An 18,288-nucleotide genomic window follows, 5' to 3' on the forward strand; every position below is an offset into this window, starting at 1 on the left:
GGAACCACGGATTGAGGTCCAGCCTCCACTCTGCTACTTATTAAGCTGTGTGGCCTTTACAGGGCATTTCACCTTGTTGAAACGTGGAGCCTCACAGTAAAGCATGGATGATTATACCTGTCCTGCCAGCAGGCTGTTGTGAAGACAAAAAGTATGGTATAGGAGAGCACGCTTATTACCACTGCACACATTTTCAGTTCTAGGTGTGAATCCCGTAGAGTTAGTACCTCAGTTCTGTAGAAGTGTGATATACTATTATCATTTTTAATAAACACACGTGACTTTCAACATTTTCTTCTAAATCTGCAATTAACAAGAAAATCTAAACAGAACAACTGATTCACTCAAAGATTGATGTTTCACAGTATTTTATGTAATCAGCATGTTAGAGCTAAAGGGGACCTTAAGGATCACCTCATCCATCTTCCAGACAAAGGAGCAGATTCAAGTTGTAGAAAGGTAAGAAGATCAAACCTTTAGAAATAGAATTCCCTAATGAGTCCATGGCAGCAAAACAAAACAGCAGCTCAGTTTTTATGAATCCCCTCTAAGACATTAAGACATGGACAGCCACTTAAAGTAGAAATTCAGCCCAGACCAAGCCAAGCCCTTCCCTTGTCCAGCCTCCAAGGATGAAAACTTAGGTGCATAAAGGGCCCTAGCTCTTTCAGCCTTGGTTGTCATTACGCTTCTTTGCCCACACCCCCTCCTCCCTGACAAATTTCAACCTAAAGAAGTGATTGATCACTTTACATCATGGCAGGAGTTCAGGAGTCAGGTTTAGGGCATTCTGCATCCCAATTCCAGCCATCCACCTCACCACTGCGTGCATTGCCCTCAAAGGCAGTGCTGGCTGGTGCTATTAGCAAGCCTAGTCACATAAATCAGGGAAGCTCTGCCATATATGCAAGGCATGTCACCATCACCCACTAGCAATGACAACTCTAATTGTGAGCAGACTGTGCCACAGCCAGAGAGGCTGATGCAATCCCCGGAACCCACCTCTGCACTTTCAGATCCCAGCTCTTAGCTGACAGGATGCCAGCTTAGCCAGTTGGTCCTGATAGCCCTTGTGCTTTGCCAGGTGAGCCAGCAGAAGCCCTCAAGACCAAAGAGGCAGAATATCTGATGAGGCTGGAGTCAGGTGAGCCATCATAGCCACTAAGAGTGGACGAGCCACTCAGGCTCATTTTTCTCCTCTGTCAAATGATGGAGTTGGACTGGACAAGGGCTGCATTTCCTTCTAGGCTTCTCTGGAATTGAAGATTATCTCGGTTCTTGTGTTGGAAGTTTTGTTTATCTTAAATAAGGAAGCTGAATGCTGGTAGTAAGGATTTTCCATTTGCAAGAGGTAAGTAACTTTATTTTTAATTATAAAGGTAATTTATGCTTGATATAGAAAAGTTATAGCAATGCAGAAGTGTAAAAAGTGTATAACTCCCACAACCAGTGGTAAGTCATCAGTCAGGCTAATTGCTTTCCCCATCCCCTGAACAGGCTACTGGTGCCCCCATTAGCCATCTATTTTGAAGGAGAGGTTAAGATTCTGAAAGTCAATCTTTGCTTATTTTAGTGGTTCTAACAATTGGTGAAACTGAAGAGTGACATTTGTAGAAGTTTTTTTTTTTCTTCCAAAAAGTCCAGATTCAAATCTTATAACCCAACTTATAAATCCACATGAAGTTAAATTTCAATACTTAAAAGAAAAATCATACTATTATTAGAGTAATACAAAAATTGCAAGAGACAAAAGAATAAAATACATTAAAATGTTAATAGCAGTCTAAGGTGACAGGACTTCGGGGGATTGTTTTCAGCTTTTCTTCGTAGAGTGGGGCATTGCATTTTTATTAATTGTGTAGTAAAGAAAATAATTTTAAGAAAAGTGTTCCTGATAATGACATACTAGGTGATTGGATTCAAACCAAACAGCCCAATAACTGACACTTATTAAATCTTTATTGACTAAACAGCTTTTTAAAATTTACTGCTGCTTCCTTTTGGGCTATTTTTTTGTTAGGAATTCTACTTAGAGGATTAAAGATAAATGAATAATTATATTAATAATTTGAGAAGACTTGTGAAAATCTTAAAGACATTGAGTTCAATGCCTCAAATACTTATTGAGCAGCTGTTACAGGCAAGTCACTGTGGGAGCAGAAGGATGAGTGAACTCCATCCTTACTCCCAAGGGCTCAGGCAAGGGAGGTAAGACAGGAACCCACAGAGCCACACGCTAGATGGCCTTTCTAAGGGTTTTGAGATACAAAATGCTGAGAGTCCAGAGAAGTAAAGAATCATCTCTGAATGATGAGGAATCCAGGAAAGCTTCATGTAGGCAGTCGAATTTGAGCTAGGTCTTAGAATGGGCAGGATTTTTCATACTTAGAAACTGAAGGGGCTTTTTTAAGTGGAGGAAAGGCAAACAGGCACAGAGGTGCCAAGCACCAGGGCATGTCAGAAGAACGAGGAGTCCAGTTTGGCCAAAGCACACAGCATGTGTAAGGGAAGGGACAGATAAGACTGGTACAGGGGTCGAGGAGACTTGAACGTCAAGCCACAAAGCTAGAGCTTGTAGATGATGGGTGATCTTGGGGGTCCTTTGAGCAGGCAATGTGATACAATCAATGTCAGCTTAGGACAGTTCCTTTGGCCAAGTAGGGGACAGTGTGGGAAGACAAGGATGGGAAGATGAATCCCAGATGAATGATAAATGGGGCCTGAGCTGAGCAGGTGGCATCAGAAGGAAGACAGCTGTGATACTTTGTAGATATAGACTCAATAGATCAGGGGCCTAGGATTCAGTGAGACTGGTGCTCAAATCCCACTCTGCCGCTTCATTACTTAGTTACCCTGAGCCTGTCTCTTCTCCTCTACAAAATGGGTGTAAGAGTAATTATATCATGGGGTTGCTGCATAGTAGGCAGAGGCAGTTATTCTTGTGAAGCATTTTAGCACAGCTCTGGCATGGTGAGTGCTCAGTACATGTTAATGTCACTGATGGTACTACCTGGAGTTGGAGTTAGGAAGGAAACAGGTGTCAGCTCCGGTGACTGAGTAACAAGGCCGACAGTACAGCAGCTGGAAGCATGGCATCTGCAGGTAGAGACTGTATTTGGAACCCGACTCAACTACTTACCAGCTTTAATCTCACACAAGCCACTTAACCCCTCTCTGTTTCCTTAGCTGTAAAATGGGCATAGTATTAATACCCGCCCCCCAAGGAGCTGCTGTGGAAATAAAGTGAGATAATACATGTAAATGTACCTGATACATTTTAAGAGCCCAGTAGGTATTAGTTATTGGGTCAGGGGTGGAGATGCAGAGTTGAATAGAATTACCCCTACCATCTCCTGTGGCAAGATATGCAAGTAGAGGTGGAGACATGCTGCAGGGGACTGGCCATGAAGGACAGACCCGGAAGAACTCTAAAGGCTGGAGGTAGTCAGGAGTCGCTGGCACAGAGGTGATTATTGTACCTCTACGGGTACATGAACCAAGATTGGGTACATAAATTGGCCTAAGGAAACAATCAGATAAATCCAGAATACAGGACGTCTATAAGACATACATAAGATGGCCGGGACTTTTCAAAAAGTAAATGTCATGGAAAAAAAATAGTAAGGGGGCTGTTCTAGACTAAAAGAGACTAGGGTTATAATCAAAAGTAATGTGTGAATCTTAACTGGGCCCTGTTTTTTAGAAAAGAGAAAAAGACACTCTTGGGACAGTTAGGGAATTTCAATTAAGGAATCTGTCTTAGAGGCTATTGGGATAAACATGCTGAAATACCTTAGGGATGAAATGCCATGCATGTTTGGGGTGGAGGGAAGAAAAATAAATATGGCAAAAACGTTAACAACTGTTTAGGTGGAGGGTATATGTGGGTATTCATTGTACTAGCTTTTCAACTTTTTCTGGATGCTTGAACATTTTCAAATTCTCAGAAAAATGAGGAAAAAAGAGACCTGAAGAAAAACTGTTTGGAAATCAGTCTACATCAGGAAAAGGAATTCTCTGGAGGAAAAGCAAGTTCCATCTACCAAAGGAAAAATTTCAAGAAGGGAGAGATTAAGCAAAATGAAGGCTGAAAATAAATCATCATATTCAGCCATTGTGAGACTGTAGCGGCTTCTTAAGAGTCCAGTGTAGCCTGAAAAGCTGACCACGAGTGAAGGAGTAAGGAGTGGGGAGGAAATATAAGCAGCAAGGACTGCTCGACAGTCCTTGCTTAGGGGGTGCTCAGTTGGGAGCATCCAGGCTGGGGGAGTCTTTCTTTTCAGTCCAAGGAAGACTGGGGCATTGCTAAAGAGGAAGACTCTGAAGAAAGGGAGGGAATGAGACAGAGGAAAAGAGGTAACGTTGTGGAGGAAGGGCCCAGGAAAGGTGGAAGAGGAATGGATGAAAACATGAGAGGAGGAGGTGGCCTCAGATGGGAGGGTGCCTTCCCCTTGGCCCAGGAGTGAGGACTGTGAAGATGTGGGGGCAGAAACTCCCTTCCTAATAACGAGGGATGGGGTCATGTCTTGCTACTAGGCGGCAGGTGTGAGGCAGTTAAGTGGGGAAACAGCACAGCTGCCACTGGCTCTGAAACGGGAAAAATGAGGGCGGAGGTAAGATAGGGTGATTGGTACTGCCGGGCAAGATGGGGAGGGGAGCAAAAAGAGGGCTTCTCCAGGACTGCCTTCCTAAGGCACTAGAAATGACAGGGTAATGAGCAGTCTTGGAAACTCTCCCGTTCAGAAATTGGCGCTGGGCAAAGACTACTCATCAATGATTTACTCATTAGGAAATGAGGAAAACTTTTTTTGGGTAAAAATGCTTTATCATTTCCATGCACCCTCTACCCTGGGTTGCCCTGGCTGGTGTACAGCCACCTGGTGTGATAGTCTTTGGTGTGTAAGGAAGCTCCTGTCCTTTCAAAGTCACCAGGCACAATATGGCCATGGCTCCAGGTGATCTAGTTCACAGGGCTGTTGGAGCTCTCATTCCAAAGGCAGTCAGAGGAAAACCACCCCCTGCGCGGATGCCACTAAACGCCACCAGCATTGGAGGCCGCTGGAGCTTGCGCTCCCAGGCACCCCGGAGGACCACGGAGTGATTTTTGGTTCTGCCTGGCCTCCGAAGTGCTTCTCAAGACCCCACATTTGGCGATTTCGATTCGGCAGAGCGGCAACGGACCTGAGATCTCGCTCCCAGGTGAGGCTGAAGACGCCGGTCCGCGGGCCACACTTTTTGAGTAGGGCTGGCCGGGGGTGGGTGGGTGGGAGCGGCTAAAACCTACAGGAGGACCTTCGTGATGACGTAGCCGTCCCTGGGGTCCCCCTCGGGTTCCTCTTTGAGCGGAGCGTGCAGCAGGGCCGAGCCCAAGGCCAAGGCGCTCTCCCGGCGGCTCACTTCCCGCAGCCGCGCCTGCAGCGCCTCCCTCTCGGCCTGCAGCTCCCGGCGCGCCTGGGCCGCCGCGCGCTCCTCCTCCTGCAGCGCCCGCCGCCTGCGCTCCAGGGCGCGCTCGCCCTGCTCCACGGCCGCCTCGCGCCGCGCCAGCTCGCGCTCCCGCAGGCTGCCGCGCACTGCCAGCGCGCCCATCTGCTCCAGCAGGCGCGCCCAGTCGCCCTCGGCGGCCGCGGCGGGGCCGGGGGCAGCGGGCGGCGAGCGGCGGGCGGTGCTCTCCGCCAGCTCCCGCCGGTGCGCGCTCCTCAAGTGCTTCCACAGCGCAGCGGTGCCCGCGTGCCAGCCCGGGCCGCGGCCCACCTGCTCCCCGCACAGCCGGCAGGTGGCCCAGGGGCCCGACGCGTGGCCGGGGCGCGCCGGCGCCAGGTGGAAGTACCCCCAGGCCTCGGAGTACGGCGCCCCCAGGCGGCCTGCAGCCGCGTCCGGCCCGCCCGTCTCTTCCATGGTCACGGCCGGCTCGTCGCTCCTCATTCTCTAGGCAGCGCCTGCACCGAGGGACACAGGGTAAGACGACCACAAAATTACATGTGCACACGGACACACGCTCCAACACACAACTTCTAGGACGAGAGTTAGCCTGTCAAGAAACCATGCCTCCCTCTCACTACTGATAAAAATCCTGCGGTTAGTTTGGGTAGATGCTTGCGTTTCTTTTTCAGTAGGTATTAACCGTTGATTCTTCGTGGGGGGGGAAAGGTAGAAAATGCCTAGCCCTTCTTTCCTTAACCAGGAATTTTCTTCGAAATTTATTGGATTCCCTGGCTCACAAGTACTAAGACTAAAATTGGGAAGCCAAGCTTCTCATAAGAATAAGCTAAATAAGTGCTGTATGTATATGTTAGTTTTAACTAGTCTCCTTTACGCTCTTTAAAAAAAAACGAGCAAGGCTCCCTTTTGAATTCTTCTCGCAGTGTTGCACAAGAAAGGAGTGGGGGAAAAAAGTTTCAGGAATGAAAATTTTGTTTCTTGGACTTTAAGGGTGACAGTGCTAGGACTGAGCAGCTTTTCAAAAAGCTTTCAAGGAGACAACTTTTTTCAAGGTAAAAATATCTTTGTTTTTGTGATTTTAAAAACGATGTGCTTATGAGAAACAAGAACTGCTAAGAATCATTAAAATGTTTAAAAAATACGCACATTTAGAAAACAGCAATATACAAAGCAGTTTTCTAAACTTTTACCTTCAAATCAGGCGGTGGGCTGTCTCTATCATTGCCTCAGGGTTTCTAGCCAGCCCAGGTTCTCAGGTGGAAACACTGCAGTGTGGCTTCTGAGTTCTCAAGAACCATCAGCAGTGCTAGGAGTAAATTCAGAGGACAGGCGGTGGAGTAAAAGAAATTCAATTAAACAGCCCTGAAAGTAGATACTAGAAATCCTGGATGGTGCCATGTCCCTCTGGTGTTCATTCTGCCGACCCTCTCATAGGTGCTCCAGTCATAAAAAAAATAAAATTAGTTTTCTATATTGCTTATCCCAACTAAATGGCCCGCAGTCTATATTTGCCAGACAAAAAGCTTGGTGGATTCTCTTAATTAAGGAAGAAAAATAGAAGTAATAGCTGTTTGCTTTGTCCAACAAATACCTGTAGTTAAAGGGATCCAAATACAACACAGTGCCTATCACTGCCAGGTCTTTTCTATTAAGAAAACATTTCCCACTGTTATAACCTATCAAATGAGGGGGGAGATAGAAAAGGTGAATTTTCTTCTTTAAAAAATAACTTCACTGGGCTTCCCTGGTGGCGCAGTGGTTGAGAGTCCGCCTGCCAATGCAGGGGACACGGGTTCATGCCCTGGTCCGGGAAGATCCCACATGCCGCGGAGCGGCTGGGCCCGTGAGCCATGGCCGCTGAGCCTGCGCGTCCGGAGCCTGTGCTCTGCAACGGGAGAGGCCACAACAGTGTGAGGCCCGCGTACCGCAAACAAAACAAAACAAAACAAAACTTCACAAAGGGTCAAATGTGTGATTCTAGACAAATTTGCTTTGAAAGTTTAAAAATAATAATAGAATATATGACAGACTTGGAGCTCTCCTGAGAACTTATTTCATCGGGAAAATTCAGGCCGAGGTGGGAGAATAATGGACAATGAGATAGCCAGTGCCCGCTCCTACTGTCAGGTTTTGAACCAGCAGCAGTGGAGATGATGAAGTTCCAGAATCTCTTTTATTAAAGGCAACTAGGGATGACTGAAGACAAAGATGAAAACAGGAAAAATATGTTGCTTTAATAATAGTATTTAGTGAACCTTTTAATTCAGTTGCTAATAGTCTTGTTACAGATGCGTTACACTTTTCTAAACCTCATTTGTTTTTTTCCCACCAAGCAAGTCCACTGAGATCAGGCAGGACATTTAACATATCTCTTGAATTAAAAAAAAAAAAGAATGAATTTACCAGAATCATCCAAAAAAATAATAAGTACCAGGCCTCTTCTAACAAAAGAAATAGCTATTTACGTATCTTCTGATATGAGGCATTGGTTTGAATATGGTTACCCATGATAATTAGTATAAAAGGTCATTAGAAATTAAAGGCTAGATTTCCCCCAAGAGATTTACTAAATCAATAAAGTCCCCAAAGCCAGAGTGGTGGGATGAGGAGGGAAGTTACAGACCCCCTTCAAGGATAACTTTTTTGCGGTTAGCAAACATTGTGTTTAGTAAACAGAACCAGATTTTAGTCTTAGAGATGTTTTTTGTTATCCAGCTTTACTTAAAATTTTTTTCTACATTTTTTTTCTTTTTTTTAGAATTCCATTCCTTCTAAATTAGAATCTTACCTTTCCAGAGTGTGCCCTTTTTTTAAATTACTAGACATACACAAAAGTGGAGAGAATAGTAGTATTATGAGTGCCTATATTTACTTTATAAATTAAAAGAGATTTAATTTCTTCAAAATCTGGGATGCCCAGAGGAGTGCCACATACAGGAATGGCATCTGTTCTAAGACTTAAGGTGGAAAACAGGGATGAGAAGCACTGATCACTGATTTTGATGTCTTAATCCTTTAGACTTAGTGGAGCCCTCATCTGAGCCAGGGACAAGCAGCACCACAAGTGTTGGCCAGCAGAGTGCTGCCCCTCTGAGGGCGGCAGAGGGACCTCCTATGCCCTGGCAAGCCTTCACTCTCGGAGGTCTTAACCGGTGGAAGACAGCATGGTTCAGAACTGCCTCACCTTCTCAGCCCTCCGACCACAGCTACATTCTGGCTCAAAAGAGTCTTCTGTTCAGACTCAGTCTCTAAAGAGTGACCAGCAGTAACTGTGGCCACAAGTCGTTCCTAGCAGAGCCTTCCTAGGTCTGCTAAGCAATCCCTGAGCTCATTTCAACCATCCCTACAGTGCAGAGGGAGAGAAGCTTGGCTTGGAAGTCAGCTTGGCTTGGGAGAGAAGTCTTAGAATCTTTAGCCACGACCCTAATATACAAAGAGCTCTTACAAACTGAGAAGAAAAAGACAAGCAAGCCAATTGAAAAATGGGCAAGAAATATGAGTAGGCAAATGACCCAAGAGCAAAATCAGATGGCCAGGAAATTTGTGAAAAGATGCACACCACTTATATTCAGGGAAGTGCTATTAAAGTAACAATAAGGTCTCATGTTAGATCCATCACACTAACAAAAATGAAGAGGTCTGTCAGCCAAAGTTGGAAGGGGGGGCAGAGAAAAGGGTATGCTCATGCATTCCTAGTGGAGATGTGAAGGCTTTTAGGAAAAGCAATCTGCAATTTCTGTTAATTAAAAATAGATATAATTGGGGATCCAACTCCTGGGAATCTGTTCTGTAGAAGTAAAAGTACCAATATGTAAAGTAACATGTATTAGGATGTTTATCATAGTATTATTTAGAATGGCAAAAAACTGGAATCAAGAGAATGGCTACCAGCAGGAAAATGGCTGGGTAAATAATGTGTAGTCACCTCAGGGAATATTATGCTGCCATTAAAAAGGATGGATTGGAGCTCTGTCAGGGGGATGTCTGGAGGAACTGTTTAGGGAGAAAAGCAAGATGCATAAAGGTGTGTATAATATGATCTCACTCTTATTAAATAATTAGATCTGTATAGGATATACAGATTAATGATTTTTTATAAATATGAAGAAAAATGAGATACACTATGGGTTGAGGGGGTTGCAGCTGATGTGAAAGGAGAAGGGGAAGAGGTAAAGACAAAAGGAAAAGAAAAAGGGTGCTGAGAAAGCATGTACGTGATCATGTGTATACATTTAGGTAGAGTATATATATGGCAGGGTCTATACATAAATAAAAAGTAATTTTATAAAACAATCCTCAAGCATGTGAGCTCAGGCAGGCCTAGGCAGCCTTAACTCTGGAGACTGGAGGGAACAGTCCCATGGGGCATAGTGCACTGCCATCTGGCCCTGGAGGGATCCCAATGTGTGAGCTTGCTCAGTGTGGGTGGTTCCTGCCTGAGCAGGTCCCTGCCTGAGCAGAAGGAGATTCTATATCGACGTAAGATGGAGGATGCCATGGGAGGGCAGCACACCTCACTCATCTCCCCGGCATAGGGCCTGCATAGGGCAGGCACTCAGGGGACACTGCATTAAATGAAATGAGTCCAACTTTACGTTTCTTAGCCCCAGCTCACCGGAGTCTCTATCTCCCCATCTGTCAGGAGAAATGATAAGATTAGCTGCCTCTAATAGGTGGCTGAAATCAGATAACGCACGAGATGTCACTGTTGGACTCGCCAGTGCTATATCAATTCAAAGCATGAACAAAAGGAAGCTCCCAGTAGTTACTATTCAAACATGCCTACACGAAGTTCTTAGTGGCTAAAAGGGAGTGCTGTTTTTCTCTTTAACATATTCTGTTATTCAATAGAGGAAGTAGTTTAAGTTGTAAGAATTCTCTTGGGGATTTTTAAATACAAAAAGCAAATTAAAAAGAATCATAGCTCCACTTCCCCACCCCCAACCAAATTTATTTTCACTTCCTCTGTTGATCTTCCTGCACAATAGGTGGCTCATCACTCAGGTAGAAGATGATAGGGAGGCCTAGTTAGCTGGGGTCCTGTGATACGCATTTCTTCCTTAACCAAGTACTGCCCCCAAACCGAACACCTATTAACTTGTATGGTTAGCTAACAAGAAGAAAACGAAAAATAAAAGCTCTCTTAATTTTCCTTAAACAATTGAAAAACTACCAGAAAGTTGCCAATGAATGATTATGTCGTTTACGTCCGTTCACTTCATCCACTCTTTCATTCAAACTCTCCTTGTGTACCTGATCAGGGCCAGGCACGTGCTTGCTGCCCAGGATGCCAAGAGGAGCACCACATAGTCCCTGCCCTCTGGAAGCCTACCATCTGGTGGGGAGAGATGCTTCAAGATGCTGACACCCATGGTAAAGATCAGAGCAGTGTTCACTCATGAAGAGTGGGGAAGCGTGGGCTTGGAGACCTTAACACAAAGGTTCATGCAGATACACGTGCTTAAGCATTCTTTCCCTTCCCCACCTTGCTCAGGGTACAACATTCACTAAAACGCGTCACCATTAGTGCTGACTCTAATAAATAAAGTACCAGTTCTTTAGTTGTATAATTAGGCTTCCAAGCTTATATTTTAAATAAAATTTTTTGAGGCTAAATAAATGCACTGCTAGCATGAAATTAATTTAACAGTGGAAATTTTTGAGTCCAATTTCAGGGGGAAAAAAGCTGAAAAAAAAAGTAGATTTTAGTTATTTCTTGGAAAGGGAGAGAGTAGTATTAATGGTATGATGCCTCTGAATTCTATGATGAGTTTCATTCCAGTATCCATTATCTGGAAGGGATGATACGAAGTCTAAGCTGCTGGAAGATAAGACATTCATATTAATTACCTCTGCACTTGATGTTCTCTGAAGAAGTTTTATTCTTCTGATAACTTATCAGATTAAAACCCATATTCCTCAATGTGATCTCCCTGAATACCAATATAGAGAATAAAGGAAGAGATCAGAACCTGGATGAATACTTTGTGTAAATATGGGTGTATACATACAATGTATGATTATAACATTGAGAATCATCCTATAAACCACCCACAAAAGTTAGTTTTATTATTTTACACTTGTGCTTGTACACATACAAAATATCAGGCAGGCTAAATGTCAAAGAACTAGGCAGTGTTCTCAGAAAATCACAGAAAGCTCTATTTGTCCTTCCATGGTCAAGTCTAATCGCTTTAGTTGGATTAATCTAGCAGAGTTACAAACAAATATGTGTAGATTGAGCCTGGCTGGATCTTAGGTGAGAAATTCACCCTAATGTCAAATCCACACAGACTTATGTGAAAACACTAAAAACATTTTTATCCACCAGTAACTTTAATCAAAGCAGAATATAATAATTAAAACAAATAATTAGCCTTGACAACTGAGGTATCAAGGAAACTACAGTTCATCTGTTACCCGTCCATCTCTGTTGAAATATTAATTTACTGCCATATATTAATCTATTTATAAACAAATCTAGACAGTTAGAAAAATTAGTCTATAGTCACCAGGCTGAAGGCTTAGTTGAAGTAAAAATGCTTCCAAACTGTAAAGGATGGATACCTCAGGGAATAAAGGGTTAAGTGTGAAAAAACTTGGAAAAATGTTACACATGGGCTGTAAAAAATGTACTGGACCCACAGCTAATGAACTGGTAAATCAGAGATGTTCTCTAAATGTCATAAGCCAAAATTTTAGATACTTCTTCCATTAGCTAAAAGGCTGAGAAACGCTCTCTATTAATGTATTTTTTTTAATGAAAATTGTGAAGCTTCCTCCCTAAGTGGACCTTTATTTCAGGCCTACATTATTTTATTTAATACATGTGTTCCTAAAAAGAAGGGTGTTGATCCATTTTCATCGTGTAAGATGCATTATTTAATGTGAATTAGTGGGATTTAAAGCTGCCCTACTTTGAAGAGCTCTGTAACAAAGATTTTTTAATTAAGAATTACGAGGTATTGGCTCTTGGTCTTTGCATACATTGTTGTATACTTTTCATTGTCAGCTGCCTCAAGCTATTTTTGGCTAAAAAATGTGTATAAATAATTACATTAATGAAAAGTACAGAAAATGATTACCCTAATTATGTCAATTTATTAAGCTATTTCGACAACAGTTTCTCGTAAACACCGCATCTTTGTAGTCTTAGCTAATTAGAAGTTTGGATGGTAGCAGGTACTTTTTTTTTTTTTTTCCTTTCAAGGAGGGAAAACTAACTTTGCTTGGTAAACTTCGGGCATTAAGTTAGTGTAAGTGATTATAGCAAACTGCTCCTGTATGTTCCTGAAGGATCAGAAAATTCCTTTGTTTGAGCACGGTGGGGATCGGGGTCTTTGTTTGAGCATCTGGCTTGCATTCGGTTTCTCCCCAAAGTGGGAAACATTCAGAAAGTCTCAATTAGAGAAAGGGCCGCCAACCACTTGCCCTGTTAAAGGACTGACTGCAATAAGGCAACTTTAATAAAGGGAGAGCACATGACTTTCGATATTCCTGAATAACTTTTTTGAAGGGAGACTGTAGAGCAGGAGCAAAAATGAGGAGCATAAAGAAACTGAACCGGGCGTTACGCAGAATCCCGGGTCCAAACGCATCTTTTACAATAACGGTAATCCCACCACCGCGGAGGGCACGCCCGGCACCCCATGCACTAGCAAGCCTGCGCGTCTGCGTCTGCGGGGCGCTGGCGCTCTGCGATCCCCCGCCAGGCCCCCGGCTGGTCCCAGCTCACTCCGCCGCCCCCAGGCAGCTTCCCGCGATCCCTCACCTGTCCCCCGGGACTCCCCAGTCTCCCGTGGGCACGCGCCGCCGTGAGTCTCGCAGCCCACACTCACCCCATCACCCCCGAAGCGGGAGGTGGGCTGGGTGTCTGGGATCGCCGATCCCCTCCAGGATCCTCGCAGACATTTTGTCCTGTGCGGAAATCTCAGCGCCGCGTCCCCCTTAAAGACACAGCGCTCCATTCATGCGCCTGGAGTGGAAAGGGGGGATGGAAACGTGTGACCCGGTGTTGAAAGGGCTGGAGAGTCACTCCCGAACCGTCCAGGTCCATGAGCAACAGACTTGTGTTTGCCCAGGTTTAAAAAAAAAATGATGCAGTAGTTTAGTGATTTTTAAAAATGGAATTACTGTTTTATATCTTTATAGTAACCTTCCAAGACCTGGATTCCTGGGCTTGAGTCTCTGAGTGTAATTTTCATCCTTTCAGGTTCAAGGTGTGCGATGGCACAAGTCGTTAGAAGAAATCCCCTGAACCAAGGTCTGGACAGATAAAGGTAGGGCTCATTGGTGTTCACTAAAACTTAATAACACTAGCATGGTGTATCAGTCAGCTTTTGGTGGATTATGCTTAGGTAACAAACAACCCCTACAACTCAGTAATTTACAAAAACAAAGATTCATTTCTCAAGCAAATTACATCTGCTGCAGGCAGCTTTGGCTCTACTCCACTGGTTTCCTGGCTTGCAGGCTCCAGGTTGAAAGACCAACTTTTTGGGGACACGCTCACTGTGTGCTGGACCCAAACTTGAGGGAGGAGAAATACTGATTTGTAGTGCTTGCTATTTCCATGATGTAAATACTCCCACCATGGCGGGTTTCAGGCTACAAACAGTTTAACAAGGGGCTTGCCAAGTTTCTGGAAATGTAATAATCAGCTCTTATAAACCGCTGGCACATGCTGCTCTTAAAACTGAAAACAGCTCACATTCTGTATCCTTCAGTTCTGCTCACCTCAGTTTTGCTCACGTTCTATTGACCAAAGCAAGTAACATGACAGGGCCTATCAGTGGGGCCAGAAAGTATATTCCTCTTATAAGGAAGCCTTGCCAGTCACATGACAATGGGTAGAGATTGTATAATCCTTTTAAATGAAATTGAGTAAATAACTGGTTAGAATAATACAATCCACCTTACATACTTTGGTTTAAGTAATTTCTTTTTGAAAACCTCATTCTTTCTATAAACCAGAGTTTCACAGTCTATTAATGGGGTTTCTCCTTACCATTCCAAGAATGGTTTCAGAAGAAGAAACTGGTTGGATGTCTTCAAAGGGATAGTTTTGTAATGTGAAGGTTAACTATTAGGTTACTACTTTTCTCCCAAAAGATGTCTATACTTATAGCTGAGGACATCTGATTAAAAGTACGTAGTATAAATGGATCATATTAAAGCCATCTCTTATGGTTTAATTCAAAAACAAAATTTTAAAGTTTATTGTACCTGACAGTCCTTTTAACAAGAGGCTTTAACACTTTGAGTGCCTTAAAAATCCATTTAGCCTTAAACTGACCATGTAATGAGACACATGGTATTTTTTAATTCTAGTTAGTGCTATTTGTACCCAAAGCACTACCCTATACCTGAGTAAGAGTCTTAATTCAAGACACCATTCCTGCCCTCAAGAAGATTACCCTCCAGTGAAACAGTAAGACAAATGCAACTCCAGGAAGAAAGTGAACAATGTAAGAGGAAACCTTCATGTGCCACACTAAATGGAGAAGAGCTACATCTTCTTGAAAGTGGCAGCATTTAACTAAGACCTAAAAAAGGGTAGACTTTGGACTCCTGGAATTATGTTTATTATGCTCGCAAGATGTGTTTTGGATTTATTTTTAAAGTCCAGAGAAAAGGAGCCTGTCTTTTCTGTGTTTAAGTCAATGCTTAAACTTTCCTATAATCTGAAATCTTTCTTGTAGTTTTAAATTAAATTTTAAATCAAATTATAAAATATATCTAAAATATCTAATAACTCTTCTCCTTTGCCCCACACTCTTTGTTCAAATTTCAGCAAGAAAAACACTCTTTAATTCTTATTTTGGTGGTAGCAGTTCCCTTAACTTTCATCATGCTGTTAACAATAAATAAATAAGAGGATCTCATTTCTGTCTTCTGCCCTGGAAGTTGGCAAAGCATTAGGACTTACATTTCATTGATAATGCAGAATATTTACTCTCCAGATTCTTGCCAGAGATTATAGCCTTGAAATCTGCTCTCTAATCCTTATCAAAAACCCAGGTTGAGAAAATTACTTATGGAGCTTGCCCCAAAGACATGAAATTATAGAGCTGTGTATGTGGACCACACTCTTTTGGTACAATACATCCTTCCTATATGTGCTTTTGGTCTGTAGTTTTTTCTTGGGTGTTTTTGTCTGGTTTTGGTGTCAGAGTAATACAGCGTTATAAAATGAGAAATATTCCTTCCTCTTTTATTTTTTGGAAGATTTTGTGACTAATTTATATTAATTCTTCTTTAAATGTTTGTTGGGATTCAACAGAGAAGCCATCTGACCTGAGTTTTTCTTTATGGGTAGTGTTTTAGATTACTAATTTGATTTCTTCATTGGTTCTAGGTCTTTTAGATTTCAGTTCCTACTTGAGGCAGTTTTGGTAGTTTGCATCTTTCTAGGAATTTGTCCATTTCATCCAAGTTATCTAATATGTTGGTGTACAGTTGTGCATAGTATTCCTTTTTAATTTCTGTAAGGTTGGTAGTAATGTCTCCTCTTTCACTTCTGGTTCCTATATGTGCTTTTAATGAACTTTCCATTGGGGTCATGCCATCTGCCTTCAGTGAGGTAGTTTGTAGGACATAGCTACATAAAATTCATTATCATGATCAGTATCATAATGTCATCGACTACAGTTGTCCACTGTATCCCGCAGTGTTTCTTCTGTAGGACCCAGAGAGAAGACCATTCTCTGATCTCTCATGTCATGGAAAGCTCTGCATCCCATGAACAAATGGAACCTTTGAATCCTGTGGGCACTGTGGTTCATTTATTGGACTGTTTGCTTATTTCATCTGCTAGGAGGCTGAGTCAAATATGGGATCCCTACGCTATTAGTTTCCTAGGGCTGCTGTAACAGGGTACCACAAACTAAGTGGCTTAAAACAAGAGACATGTATTCTCTTACAGTTCTGGAGGTTAGAAGTCTGAAATCATGGTGCCAGCTGGGCCATCTTCCTCTGAAACCTGTAGGGGAGATTCCTTCCTTGCCTTTCCCTACCTTCTAGTGGTGGCCAGTAATCCCTGGTTTACAGTTTCATCACTCCAATTTCTGCCTTTGTTGTGGCATTCTCCGTGTGTGTGTGTGTCCAATCTTCCCTCTTACAAGGACACCAGGATGGAGCTTGGATTAAGCTCTATCCTAATGACCTCAACTTAACTTGATTATATCTGCCAAAACCCTATTTCCAAATAAGGTCACATTCAGAGGCACCCTGGGTTAGGACTTTAACATATTTTTTTTTTGCAGGGGGGACACAATTCAACTCATAACACTCACCTACCAGTTCCATATGGTAAACTTTTCTATGTGCTAACCTTTTATTTTCCTACCTTTATTTTCCTTTTGTCCCAATTCCCTGAATTACTTAGTTTTTCCTTAATTATATGCATCTTTGGCAGTGTCTGAAGGAAAGAAGGCAGAAAGGAAGTGGGAAAGGTGGGAAGAAAAGGGAAAAGAGAGAAAGGGAAGGAGGAAGAAAAGTTTGCCCCCCAAAATCAGACAGAGTTGCAGGAATGGGGACTAAGGGTGGGGAAGACTGGCCGGAAAAGTGTTTTTGCTGTATGGGCTTTGTCAGAGCCTCAGAATTATTCTTTTGGTGAGGATGAGAGTCGTGATTAGCAGCTGCCTGCAGCTTCGCTCACTTAGAGAAAAGTTAGGTAGTTTGAGGAGCTGAGGATTAGGAAGAGAAGGGTATGATGTAGCTACTTTTAATGCTGACATTAGTAGACACAATATGGATCCAGGTTTTGTGGTGCTTGAAAGCTTATACAGTGTTTTGTTGTTGTTTGTTTTTTTTTTGGTTGTGCCGGGTCTTTGTTGTGGCTCGCCAGCTCCTTATTTGTGGCATGTGAACTCTTAGTTGCAGCATGTGGGATCTAGTTCCCTGACCAGGGATTGAACCCGGGCCCCCTGCATTGGGAGTGCGGAGTCTTAACTACTGCACCACCAGGGAAGTCCCCAGAAAGCTTATATGGTGTTGAGGACCCAGGTATTCTAGCTACCGGGGACATAGACCCATTAAATCATTTATTTAATGTATACAATTTACCCTGGACGACAGCATCCCATCCCTATAAGATACAAATGGCACCTTAGCTGAAACTTTAATAGGCTATTCTAGTGGTCTGTCAGGCTAGCTGCTTCTGGATGTGTATGTTTTACAGGGTCAGCCAAAGCTACTGAATAAACCATTTTCCCTTTCATCTGTTTGTCATCTTAATCCATCACAGGTGAGAATCCTAATCCTAACACCACGGCACACCAAGGGTTCTCATCGCTCCACCTACCACTAGAAATGAGATCCTTGTTACCATCTGATGGGTAAATAATCCAGTTCCAGAATCCCATCTTGAGGTTTGGAGGTTCACAGGTTTTAAGCTTCTGCTTTCTAGCACCACTCTGGTTTTTAGCTTGTGTTCCCTTCAATGCAATAACTAAGACAAAAACTATGACACAAGTAGCTTGAGAGGTAATCACAGGAGGTGGGATAGGGGAGCAGGGAGAGTAATGCACACCAAAATAAAGAGGCTTTATTTTTTTTTAACTCTAAATAATTGTGTGCCTTTCAGACAATGTCTTCATTTTATATTTATAGTCATGATTGTAACAAAAGTTATCCCCACGTGATGAACTGTTTTCAACCCTCACCTTTAGGCTTTCTCAGACCCAACTTCTTCATTTTTGTAACTTTATCGTTTTCTGTCATTTCATGTGTTACTATAGACTTTGTTTATTTTGTTGGTTGGCTTTTGGCTTGGAGACTTAGGAAGTTTTTTAAACTTACCTTTGAAACTTGACATTTTCACTACAATTATATATAAGTGCAAGTCTC

At 43.0% G+C, this 18,288-nt stretch overlaps 1 protein-coding gene, 1 long non-coding RNA gene and 1 other non-coding gene across 4 annotated transcripts in view; 1 reads left to right on the plus strand and 2 right to left on the minus strand.

Moving 5' to 3' along the window:
- Positions 1-1,328: 1,328 nt before the first annotated feature.
- ZBED3 (zinc finger BED-type containing 3) lies at positions 1,329-6,745 on the minus strand. Its single transcript, XM_019929802.3, has 2 exons — positions 6,630-6,745; positions 1,329-5,936 (listed from the first exon to the last, which is right to left on the minus strand). The coding sequence occupies exon 2, from the start codon at positions 5,920-5,922 to the stop codon at positions 5,281-5,283; it is 642 nt and encodes a 213-aa protein (XP_019785361.1). The 5' UTR covers positions 5,923-5,936; positions 6,630-6,745; the 3' UTR covers positions 1,329-5,280.
- Positions 6,742-18,288, plus strand: part of LOC141278294 (uncharacterized) — a 56,781-nt gene continuing 45,234 nt past the window's right edge. For both annotated transcript variants that reach the window (XR_012330737.1, XR_012330736.1), the window contains exons 1-2: positions 6,742-10,812; positions 13,652-13,718. This is a non-coding gene — a long non-coding RNA (uncharacterized lncRNA). The remainder of the gene's footprint in view (positions 10,813-13,651; positions 13,719-18,288) is intronic.
- Positions 8,501-8,638, minus strand: LOC117312035 (small nucleolar RNA SNORA47). The gene has a single exon (XR_004526213.1). It is a non-coding gene; the product is annotated as a small nucleolar RNA SNORA47 (small nucleolar RNA).

This window comes from Tursiops truncatus, chromosome 3, assembly GCF_011762595.2.
Source record: "Tursiops truncatus isolate mTurTru1 chromosome 3, mTurTru1.mat.Y, whole genome shotgun sequence".
Classification (NCBI taxonomy): Eukaryota; Metazoa; Chordata; class Mammalia; order Artiodactyla; family Delphinidae; genus Tursiops; species Tursiops truncatus.

What these genes read in the sequence shown, in the direction of transcription:
- ZBED3 (XM_019929802.3), bottom strand. Translation starts at nt 5,922, where the DNA reads ATGAGGAGCGACGAGCCGGCCGTGACCATGGAAGAGACGGGCGGGCCG.